The 12,340-nt window shown below is 40.3% G+C and overlaps 1 protein-coding gene across 2 annotated transcripts in view; it reads left to right on the top strand.

Moving 5' to 3' along the window:
* LOC109445155 (CD302 antigen) overlaps positions 1 to 12,340 on the top strand; it is a 108,359-nt gene that overhangs the window by 76,574 nt on the left and 19,445 nt on the right. The window contains exon 1 of one of the 2 annotated variants that reach the window (XM_088794247.1): positions 3,299 to 4,073. The exons of the other annotated variant lie outside the window; for it this stretch is intronic. Within the exon in view, the coding sequence (XP_088650373.1) occupies positions 4,007 to 4,073 (67 nt within the window). The 5' untranslated portion in view covers positions 3,299 to 4,006. Of the gene's footprint in view, positions 1 to 3,298; positions 4,074 to 12,340 lie in introns of those variants that run through there. 2 annotated transcript variants of the gene reach the window in all.

Below are 12,340 nucleotides of genomic sequence, written 5' to 3'. Positions count from 1 at the left end.
TATTTAGTATATAAAGATATAGCTATAGATAGATAGATACTGGGGGTGCCAAAAAATGTATACATATAGCTTGTATTCATCTTGTGTTATTGGTATATATTGAGTATTGCAATTTTAATACAAGATTTTCCTTTCTTAAAATGTGTATACATTTTTTGGCACACTCTGTAGATAGATAGATAGATAGATAGATAGATAGATAGATAGATAGATAGATAGATAGATAGAGATAGAGATATAATATGTAGATATAATATATATGTATATGTATATATCTATACATATACACACAATGGAATATTACTAAGCAATGGGAGAGAAGGAAATTGCCATTTGTGACAACATAGATGAACCTTGAGGGCATTATGCTAAATGAAATAAGACAGACGTAGAAAGAGAAATACTAGATGATCTCACTCATATGTGGGATCTAAAAGAACCAAACTCCTAGAAACAAAGAGTAGAGTGGTGGTTAACAGGAGCTGGTGTTTGGTGGGGTGGGGAGGGTCGGGAATGGGAGATGTTGGACAAAGGATGTAAACTTTAATTTATAAAATGAATAAATTCTGTGGGTCTAATATACAACGTGGTGATTATAGCTACCAATACTTGATTATATACTTGAAAGTTGCTAAGAGTAAATGTTAAATGTTCTCACCACACACACACAAAAAAAGGTAATTATGTGATGGTATGACAGCGTTAGCTAATGGTTGTAATCATTTTGTGATATATAAGTGTATAAAATCAATATTGTACACCTTAAACTTACACAATGTTATATGTGAATTATATCTCGATAAAGCTGGAAAAACAATTTTAGTTTTAAAAAGAAAAAAACAAAGAAGAGACCCCAGACTCGGAGCTGGCAAGGTGGATGTAACGGAGGACAAAATAGGGCATGGTATCCAGACTGGGTGGAGAAGGGAGAAATAAAACCCTGGGGAAAATGAAGTTAAGGGACTGAAGTCTGCAATGAGATCAAAGAGGAGGTAAGTTAGAGTGAAAGAGATGGAAAAATAAAAGGTGTGAGGTGTGATTAGAAAGTAGGACATCGTAACGAGAGACTTCAATGAACATTGTTCCACGGAGAGGCAGTAAGTAGTGTATTTTGTCATATTAATATAAAAAATGAGGACGTGTGCAAAAATACCTTCCGAAGTTCCAGTGACTTAGGAACAAAACACTGTTGAAATGGGTTATTTGCCTAAATTAAATTGATTTGTTAGGATGCCAATTCTATTGTAAACCTAACCATCATTTGAAAATTATCTTAATGCAAAGTAATCCACATACGTAGATAAATTATATTTTGGTGCCTGAGGTGGGGGTGAAGAGAACTTTTTCAATTGCATGATTGCATAGAACTGTTCATTACTTGTTTATTCACTGAGACAGAAGCATCCAAAATTAGAATGTTTGAATATATAAACATAGTGTACCTTTGGAAGGATTCTCTTTGGATATCGGTTTAATATGTAAACCCATTATTGATAGTCTGAGAAGAATAATGGAAATAAATTGAGCAAGATCTTGATACTTTGGCAAAGGGGCTGAGTCTGGAATGGGTGGGAGAGTCCAGCTGAAGACCTAGTCTCTGGTCCGTTTTTTTGGCATTCATTGTGCCCACGGATAAGTCACGTCCCTTCTTTAGGCCTCAGTTTCCTTATCAGTAAATGAAGATGGCCCTACCACCTCTAACACTCTACCACTCTCCTCATAGACCCCATTGGTTAGTTTCCTTGGTGCAATCACTCCATTTCATACTGGACTATCACAGGCAAAGAAAGGGTTAGAAAGGGTTGGAAAGGATTAGACTTAATTTTTTTAGGATGTACTTTAATTTTTAGCAGTTTTAGGTTTATAAAAAATTTAGGCAGAAAGTATAAAGTTTCTATATATGTTCTTATCTCTTCCACTCTTTCTCCTATCATTAGTGTCTAGCATTAGTGTGCTACCATTTGTTAAAATTGATGATCTGATATTGATGCAGTATTATCAACTAAAGTCCATAGTTTATATTAGGGTTCATCTCTGTGCTGCACATTCTATGAGTTTTGACAAATGTGTAATGATACCTACCATTACAGTGTTATACAGAATAGTTTCACTGCCCTAAAAAAAATCTTCTGTGCTCTACCGATTCATGCCTCCTTTCTTCTCTTCCTCCTCCCCCCACTCCCTGCCCCCCTCCACCAACACCTAGCAACCATTGATCTTTTTATTTTTGCCGTAATTTTGCCTTATTCCAAAATATTATGTAGTACATTATGTATAGCCTTTTAAGATTGGCTTCTTTCACTTAGCAATACATACTTAAGGTTCCTCCATGTCTTTTCATCACTTAATAGCTTATTTCTTTTAAGCACTGAATAATATTACATTGTATGGATGTACTACAGTTTGTTTATCCATTCATCTACTGAAGGACATTTTGGTTGCTTTCTCATTTGGGCAATTAGGAATAAGGCTGTTATAAACATCTGTGTGTAGGTTTTTGTGTATATATAAGTTTTCAATTTGCTTGTGTAAATATCATGGAGCATGATTATTGAATCCGTGGTAAAAGTATGTTTAGTTTTGTAAAAAGCTGCCAAACTGTCTTCCAAAGTGGCTGCACCATTTTGCATTTCGACCAGCAATGAATGAGAGTTCCTCTAACTCCACATTCTCACCAGCATTTGGTGTGGTTAGTCTTCTAGATTGTGGCCATTCTAATATGTGTATAGTGGTATCTCATTTTCGTTTTAATTTGCAATTCTCTGATGATATTTGATTTTGAGAGTCTTTATGCTTACTTGCCATCTGTACATCTTCTTTGGTGAGGTGTCTGTTCATATTATTTGTACATTTTTTAATTGTTTGTGCTTTTATGGTTGAGTTGAAACTCAATTTTAAAGGACTCTATTGCTAATGGCATGAGGCTCTGTCAGGGCTTAAATAAGAAGCCTGGCCTGACCCTGGTTTGTGCATTGTGTTGTCTGGTGCCAGGGGCCCTCATAGTCAAGTTATAGCTGCATATTTTATACATATATTTTGGCAAGCATAGTTTTTTGTTTGGTTTGTTTTTCTTATTGTTTGTTTTGGCTTAAACAACAGCAATTTATTGTCTCAGTTCTGAAAGGTTCAGGATGGTGTCGACAGGGTTGTTTCCTTCCAAGTGTTGTGCAAACATAGTTTAAAGAAACTTAATGCAGACTCTGGTGACATAGAAAAGTTATCTGATGGACATAGTCCATGGGGAGGAGCCTTTGAAAGGTTTCTGGCCATTAAATCCAAAGAAGAAACCAGGCAGACACCCCTTTAACCAGTGATGGTTATTGACAAAACTTGACATCGTTTCCCTCCCTGGACAGGGCACGGTACTCATGTCCCAAACAAAACAACCTGAGTCCTGTTCTTCCAATCTCCCTCGAAAGGAAACATCAGATAATCCGAACCTGAAGGACATTCTACAGAACAACTGGCAAGTACTTTTCAAACTTGTCGACATCATGGAACAAGACAAAGAATGACTTAGGAACTGTCCCACAATAGAGAAGACCAAGGAGATATGACATCACAATGCAATGTATGTTCCTGGATTGGACTGAAAAAAAAATAAAAAAACATTAGAGGGACAATTGGCGAAATGTGACAGGAGCTGTAGATTAGTTAATAGTAGTCTACCAGCGTTCATTTCTTGGCTTTGATCATGGTATTGGAATTAAGGACGATGTTAATACTTAGAGAAGCTGGCTGAAGCGTGACGGAAATTCTTTGCACTGGTTTTGCAACATTTTTGAGAGTCTGAAATTATTTCAGTTGCAATGAAAAGTTTTTAAAAATTACGGAGCGATGCAGAGCTGTTGCAGCGGGCAGCGCGCCGCCGGGATCGCACAGCCAGTGGACAAACTTGGCCTCCGCCCCTCCCGCCCCTCCCGCCCCTCCCGCGGTCCGCTGGGTGGGAGGGGGCGCACCGCCCCGCACTTCCGAGACGCGCCGCTCGGCGCCCGCACCCGGAGTCATGCTCCGGGCCACGCTGCCCTCGCTCCTGCTGCTGCTCCTGGGCCTTGTGGCCGTCGCTGTCGCGGGTAAGCTGCCCCCTTGCCGCGCGTCCCCTCCTCGGCCTGGGAGCCGGGACCCGGAGCGACCGCCTTCGCCCCTGATCAGCGGAGACTCTCCACTCCGTCCCCTCCCGAGGCGTTCTCGGGGGGCTGCATTCCGACCTGGCCTCTCGCCCTACCTGCGCGTCCACCCTGTGCGCCCCGGTGGGCCCTGGTGCCGAATTCCCCCACGCCCCTGCCCTTTCTGTGGGTTCCAAAAGAGCGCCCCCAGGAAGGGGTTCGCAGAGCAACCGAGAGTATCCTGCCCCTTCTACTGTGTCCACACCCTCGGCGCACTCGCGGGTAGGGACCCCCAAACGGGGGCTCTTTGACAGGAGAGCTGAGGGACTTAGAATGCCACGACGAGCATAGTTTCAGGGCCGTTTGGGGCTAAAATGAGAAGCCGGGGAAGTTGGCTGCGGAGATTTCCCCAGCTCTGCGCAGCGGGCATGGAGGGTGGGGATGGGAGAAAGCAGGCCCTCTTGCTTACGGCATTGTTTGTACAATTGGTTAGTGTTCAAGTTGTTGAAACAGGAAAACAGTTCTGCCAAATAACCTCTGGATCGAAATGGGACATGAGCAGGCGAGGCTTGGATTCCACTTAGGTCGTGTGATTTAAAAATCTTTTAGTCTGCCGTTGTGCAAGTGACATCTGAAAAATTACAAATGATTAGTCAGTCAGTCATTTCCAAAATGACTCCTGAGAAAAATAGACAATTCTATTGCATATGCGTTTTGGGGATTTTTCAAATAAGTTTCCGGTGCACGCATGTCAAAAATGTTTGTTGGGTCAGCTCTGGGGAAAGACTTCCATCCAAAACATCATTGATTGAACAATTCCAGGAATTAAAGAGCAAGAAAAGAACTAAGTGAATACTTGTGTGGTTTTGAATAAAATGATTATGCAAGAGGTTGAGATCCGCCCCCCGCCCCGAATTTCATTGCTACTTTATAAGTTCCTGCTGGAAGCCTGCTGACTGGCAGGAATGTTTTAAAGGATCTCAGATATGGAGGCAGCAACAGAGTAAGCAGCTCAGAACTTGTGTACAAATCCAAAGTTCCTTTCCTGAAAGCCTTTGTCCATCAGCATTTATGACCAGTTATGTCATCTGCCTGGGGAGGAGCAAAAACAAGATGTGCCGATTTTCACATTGTTCAGACTGAGCTTATTAGTTTTGTCAAAGACCAGGCTTGACTAGAGCTTCTGTGAAGACTGGACTGTTTTGAATCCTCCTTAACGTCTCCTCATTACGTGCCAGTAACATCTAAATATCCATTTAAGCCACCTTTTGGGTGGCCATGCTTTCCTCCTTTAGTCAAATACTTTTCTTGTCAGACTTAAAAAAAAATCAATTTCTAGATTTTGATAGCTCTCTTCTTCAGAGATGTTTTGATCAGCAACAGAGGACAAGTTATCTTTGGAAAGTTTTGGTCTTTTTCCTTTTGTAAGTCCAGCATGGTTAAACAGGCTTTCTAAGAGCTTAAGAAGAAGTGTACGTTGAATAAATCAATGCTATTAACTAATCAGCTCTCAGTCAGGAGGCTTTAAGGATTAATTTGGAAAGAGCATGAGCTTTGGAGTTAGCTACAAACTGTGTGGCCTTGATCAAGTTACCCAACTCATTGTGCTTCCGTTAAATGGAGATAATAACCCCAGGGCTAGCTGTGAATATTAAGTGCAAACACGATGTCTAGTACCCACTATAGGTACGGGACATCTTGGTTTCCTTCCTTTGTTCTCTTCATACAAAATGAAGGGTAATTTTTGCAACTAGAAAACATCCTGAGTGCCACTTGGTGGGGAGATATGTTAAATATTTATGGTTACTGAACACATCCACATACATGATGATACAGGGCTGAAAACCATGTGTTTTTCATCATAATACTTCACAAATCTCCTATCCAGACAAGATCAGGAATCATATTCGGCTTAGAACTAAGTCAAGAAAGAGCTTTTCAAGGTTATTGAAAAGATTTAGCTGAATGGCAAGATCTTGTTTTTATTTATTTATTTTTTTTAAGGAGGGCTCACCTGACAGTGGCCCATGCAAGGAGTGAGCCGGCAACCGTGGTGTTAGTAGCACCACGCTCTGACGCTCTGACCAACTGAGGTAACCGGCCACCCCCTGAATGGCAAGATCTTAACAGCAAAGCTCCTGTAGCATTGCATAAAGTATAAATTTAAAGTTGAAATGGAAATCATTGTTACTGTTCTCTGTTATTTTGGACTTTATTAGTGTAAGTGATCTTATGTTGCTCTTCATTATTATCTTGAAAATTACAGTGAACAAAACACTCTTCAATTCCTGAATAAGGTTCTATGGCATCCCTTTCAAAAAGTTCTTCTGTAATGGTCATTTTTGCATGTAGTAAATGATCAGTATATGTTTACTGGGTCCGTGATTTCCCATGGGGTAGTGAGATGAGTGAATATAAACATGTTCAGAGTAAATCCTCATTCTGTAGTCATCACGTAGATTAGAATCTAGGTTTCTTTTTTTTTTTTTTGTGGAAGCAGACCTGTTTCATTTTTTTAACACTTTAAAATTAAATTTATTGAGGTAACACTGCTTAATAACATTACATAAATTTCAGGTGTACAACATTGTAGTTTAATATCCGTATACTCTACTGCATGCGTACCACCCAAAGTCTAGTTTCCTTCATCACTAGACTTTATATCATATATTTGTCCCCCTTTACCAATTTGCCCTTGCCACAGCCCCCGCCTTCTCCTCTGGTAACCACCATACTTTTGTCTGTGTCTATGAATTTGTTTTGCTTGTTGCTTTTGTTTTATATCCCACATATGAGTAAAATACAGTTTTTGTCTTTTTCTGTCTGACTTATTTCACTTAGCATAATACCCTCAAGATCTATCCATGTTGTTGCAAATGGCAATAATTCATCTTTTTTGTGGCTGTATTCCATTGTACATGGAGTAGTATTCCATTGTACATATATACCACATATTCTGTGTCCATTTATCCATCAGTGGACACTTATGTTGTTTCCATGTCTTGATTATTGTAAATCATGCTGCAAAGAACTCATACAACTCAACAACAACAACAACAACAAAAAATCCTATTGAAAAATTGGGCAGATCTGAATAGACATGGCCAACAGGCATATGAAAGATGTTCAGCATCACTAATCATCAGGAAAATGCCTATCAAAACCACAATGAGATATCACCTCACACCTGTCAGAAATGGCTATTATCAAAACGACAAGAAATAAGTGTTGGAGAGGGTGTGGAGAAAAGGGAACCCTTATACACTGTTGGTGGGATTATAAATTGGTGCAGCCACTATGGAAAACAGTATGGAGGTTCCTCAAAAAATTAAGAATATAACTACCATATGGCCCAGCAATTCCTCTTCTGAGTATTTACCCCCAAAATATGAAAACACTAACTCATAAAGATGTAGGTTGCTAATTTTGAATTGCCGTAGCCTACATGAGATGCTCTGGCCTTACACCCTGATGTCATATCTTACCACCCTTCCTGCCATTCACTCTGTTTATCTACATCGACCTCATGGGGACTCAGCCACTGCTGGTTCTTCTGCCCAGACCACCCTCCCTTACCCTGGTCCTTGGCACAGCGTCCGCCATCCTTATCATTCAGATCTCTGTTCATATGTCACTCCTCAGGCCTCTCCTGAACACTCCACGTTCTATGTCACATCTGTATGTTTTATCTTCTTCAAAGCACGCAGTACTATCTGAATGCATCTTGTTTATTCATGGTCTTCTTGCTTGTTGCCGCCCCTTACCAGAAGGAAGCTCCATAACAGCAGAGACTTGACTGTCTTGTAGATTTTTGTTTTGTTTTGATTTGTGTCTCTACTTTATTCTAAATTATAATAAAAGGACAAAAAAATCACATCAATTATTTTAAAAGTAGGGGGATAATGAGATTGCGATTTCTTTTTAATTATTTTACTTTTGCCATGAACTCATCTCAGAATTGAATTCAAAGCATTAAATCATCTTAATCTATTGATATGACGTTTTCTGACCCTTGTGGATGGCCCAGTTATGTTTCAGGAGAAATTCTCTCAGACATATTTTTGTAAATTTTGAAATGTTAATGTTTATTGTTATCCAATGAAAAAGTGAAATGACAGGTATTATCTCAGGACTATTTTCATTGTCGAGAAGCTTTTAAAAATGTGCTTATATGTTGAAAACTAGTTTTGCAACAGGGTTATCGTCCGCAGTTAATGATATGTTTCACGTATTTCACTCCTCCTGTGGATTATTTTAGATTTTGAGGGCAAATCGTGAGACTCACTCTCTTAGAAAATAGACTAGTGATGCCCAGTGAGAAAAGGGCAGAGTAACACTGACTGGCCCACCATATGAATAAACATGACAGCTCTTCTAAGAAGGGACGTGAGGGGGTAAGACGGAAGAAGAGATCTTGGAACCTAGGTTGGGAAGGGTGATGTGGAGAAGACGTGGAGTGTCAGAGTGTCTGGGTTTCCCTGAGATTCAGGGAGATCTTGCAGCCCAGTGTACTGGGTTCTAGATTACTTAGGGACTTGGAACAGTTTCCCTCCTCCGTACATAATAAATGTAATAAACAGCTCCTCTTCCTCTCTCTGCCACAGTTGCCCTTGTGGAAAGTGACTGCAAGTCTTAATGGGAAAAGGACAAAGGTCTTATTATTGACAAGGGGAAAAACTACAGTCTTTGCCTTTTCGTTGTTAACATTCAGAACAAGTATGTCTCAAGGAGCACTTCCTCTTATGCCGTGCCTGGTTGTTAAAAAAAGGAAATTATAAGGGAACAGAGAGTTCTGTCAGAACTGAACCGGTAGTGCAAAATATCCCTGTAGACATGCCATTTTATTCTTTAGCACATGGTAATTTTAGCAGAGGCACTACATGGAAACTTTTGGAGTTACGTTAAGTACAAGCATTTACAATTTTCATCAAGCTGCTTCATTTCTCTACATATGAAATCGATAGAATTATAAAATTTAAAAAATCCATAAAGAGTCATTTAGGTGCATTATTAATATCAATGTGTCTTTTCGGACTGCTATGAAGAAGAGTAACAGATAAACACTTTGCAGAGAGCTTTGTGGGCAGGTGTTTTCTGTTTTTTTGTAGCTAAGTATATTTATGGAAATATATTCTATAGAAAATATTACAGAACCTGTCCTTGAAAAGTTGGGGCAGTATTTTGGGGAGGCAGGTTTTCATATAACAGGATGATAGCACCACACATAGGTAGCGTCTGTGGTAGACTTAGGTTAGCCTTCTGCACACGAAGTTCATGAACTTGAACAACTTTCCTCACAGCAGGCATCCACCCTCTATTTGAACGCTGTTCTTCGTTCTTCGCAGAGTATAACTGTATCTCATGAGTAGTGTGTAAAGCTGGTTTCTGGGACAGACACTCTGGTCTGCCGCACGAGAAGAACGAGTCAGTGCTGGATTCACTGGAGTTACTGCTGATGCTGACATGAGCCTCAGCAGAAAGCAGTTGAAAGGTTTGAGGAAGTGAGTCAACTGTTTTCTGTTTTTCTGCCTGTAGCTTTTTTCTGTTTGTGGTCTTCTCCTGCGTTGCTTGTTTACTTTTCAACAATGGTCTTCGATTTGTTCTGCCTGCCATTATCCTCATCATACTCACTCCCAGCTCAGGGGCCTTGTGTGTGCTGTTCTGTGCATCTGACCTAGATACCCACGCGGCTTTTCTATGTCGTCTTTATAATGAAACCTTTCTAAGATTGCAACCCTAACCCCTACCCTACACTAAGGATCTTGCTTCCCTGTTTTCACTTTTCTTAGTACTTATTATCTCTGTGGTTGCCAGCCTCCAAGATGGCCCCAATCATTCTCACCTCCTGGGATTCCTACCCTTGTGAAGCTCACCGCCTGACATGAAACAGGCCTGACATACATAACCAATAGGAAATTGCAGGAATAACGGAGTGGGACTCCTAAGGCTGGATCATAAAAGACATTGCACTTTTACCTGGTTCTTATTTGAATCACTTGCTCCAAGGGAAGCCACCTGCCATGTTGTAAGAACCTTTGAGCAGCCCTGTGGAGAGTCCACACGGTGCAGAACGGAGGCGTCCTATCCACCACCAGCACCACCTCCCCATCCGTATGTGTGAGTCTCTTGGAGGCTTCCAGCTCCAGTTCAGTTTTCAGATGGCTGCGGCCCTGGCCAACATCTTGACTGCACCTTCCTGAGACACCCCAAGCTAGAATCAGCCAGCTGAGCAGCGGCTTCTGAATTCCTGACCCAGAGAAACTGTGAGATAATAAAGGGTTTTTTTTTGTTGGTTTAACCTGCTAATTTGCTACCTAGGAATAGATCACTAACATACCAAGTAAATATAAAACACCATCGAGCGTATTATTTTACTTACTTATCTTGCCTTTGTGTATCTGCCTCAACTGGAATAGAAGCTAAAGGACAGCAGGAATTTTCTTCCCTTTTTTGTTAATTGTGGAATCCCTAGCACCTAGAGCAATTTTCTCACAACAACCGGAGATAGGTACTGTTATCATTCCCATTTTACAAACAAGGAACCCGGGGCACAGTAACATTACGTTACATAGGCAAGATCATGAAGTCAGAACCAGACTTTGCTCCACAGCCTAATATGCTTAGAACCCTGCACTGTCCCACTCCTCTGCATGCTGTCTTGTGTTATGTACAAGACACTATGACAGCTATCATTGGGGGTACAGTTAGATTTAAGACATGGCCTCCGTTCTCATGCAGTTAACAGCCCAATTGGGAAGTTAGGGTAAGTACCAGATAACTAGCATACAGAGCAGGATTTAATCAGTGCTGTATGACTGTTTGTAGGTCATCAAAGGATAACATATCCCCTTTTCTAAGAATGGCTACCTATGGTTCTTATGCATAGGTCCCCATGGCATGTGCCATGTTGTGCTCAGCACCCTAATCAAAATTGGGAGACTTTCCTAAATCAAAGGCTGACTACTCTAGGCTGGGCAGCAGCCCAAGCTGGGGACCTGGTATGAAAAAGCCTAAGAGGCCTATATGCTGACATAGAATCCTCAATTTTGTTGTTACCACATGGATCTCTACAATAAATCTCTACTATTTGGGGTAACCTGAACAAACCTGTAGTCTTCGTAACCAGAAAGGATCTCTCACACATAGTGCAGTGCCTAGTACTGGAGAAGTTCCGAGGAGTCAGAGGCTACAGGAAGGTGAGGGGTGGACACTTCATGGAGAATTGACAGGTGAGCTGCCACTGAAATAAGAGTGTACTTTAATCAATAGATGATTTAGAGATCAGAGTTCATTATAATTTAAAAAGCGTAAGAACTAACTACAAGTATGCAAAGAAATAATTTGTACATTTTACTTCACTGGGTGCTGATTATACTTTTGCATACTTAACAGAGATGCTTTATTCCATATACACAGTATTTTAAAAATTATTGATTGTTTAAATATTGTTGAGTTATTTATTGCCAATACTAGGAAATACTATGTGTAGCTTTGACTAGAAATAATACAGGAGAGCATTTCTGAACTCCTGGTTCAAGACCTTCCAATGATTTATAAGTGTTTCAGATTACATGTGTAATGGAGTCCATTTCTATGTCAATGTTATTGTTGTTTTAATTACATAAGGCTAAAGAAAAAGCAACAGAAGGAACCAGGGAAAAGTAGCAGAAGAACAAAAGAAAAAAAAGAAAATCGAAGTTTGCATTTCAGAGTTTCTGCCCTTGTGACTTTCAATTTGAGTTTCATTCTGGAAATGAGTGTTTGTTTTCTCTTTCTTGTCTTAATACAGAAAGCATTATGGAGAAGGGGGAGGAGGGAGAGACCTGCCTAGTTCATGCATTCAATGAATATTTGACTCCTAACTAGATGCCTGGCATTGTGCTTTTTATGTAGTCCCTGCCTGGAATTTCTTTGTATTTTTCCTTTTCTGCATGGCAATCTCATTTATCCTGTGAGTTGTAGCTCATATATTGCCTCCTTTCTGAAATGTCCCTTACTCTACAAGTTGTTTACTCTTTCTTCTAGTCTTATAGCATTTTGCCTGTCATACATTTGTGGTATCTTTTATGTATATGTCTGACTCTCCCATTCGACTAAGCACTTGGCAATGTAGGGCTCATTCCTCTTTATATCCCTTTCTCTTTACTCCTGAGCACTACCCATTCTGTCTGACACATAGGAGTTGCTCCGCAACTGTTTGTTGGATGAGTAATAGCTAGATGGATGAGAAATAA

The sequence above is a fragment of the Rhinolophus sinicus genome, chromosome 17 (assembly GCF_057876585.1).
Source record: "Rhinolophus sinicus isolate RSI-liver-muscle chromosome 17, RSI-T2T, whole genome shotgun sequence".
NCBI classification, from domain to species: Eukaryota; Metazoa; Chordata; class Mammalia; order Chiroptera; family Rhinolophidae; genus Rhinolophus; species Rhinolophus sinicus.
The sequence above is the reverse complement of the archived record's forward strand: the minus strand, read 5'-3'. Positions and strand labels throughout refer to the sequence as shown.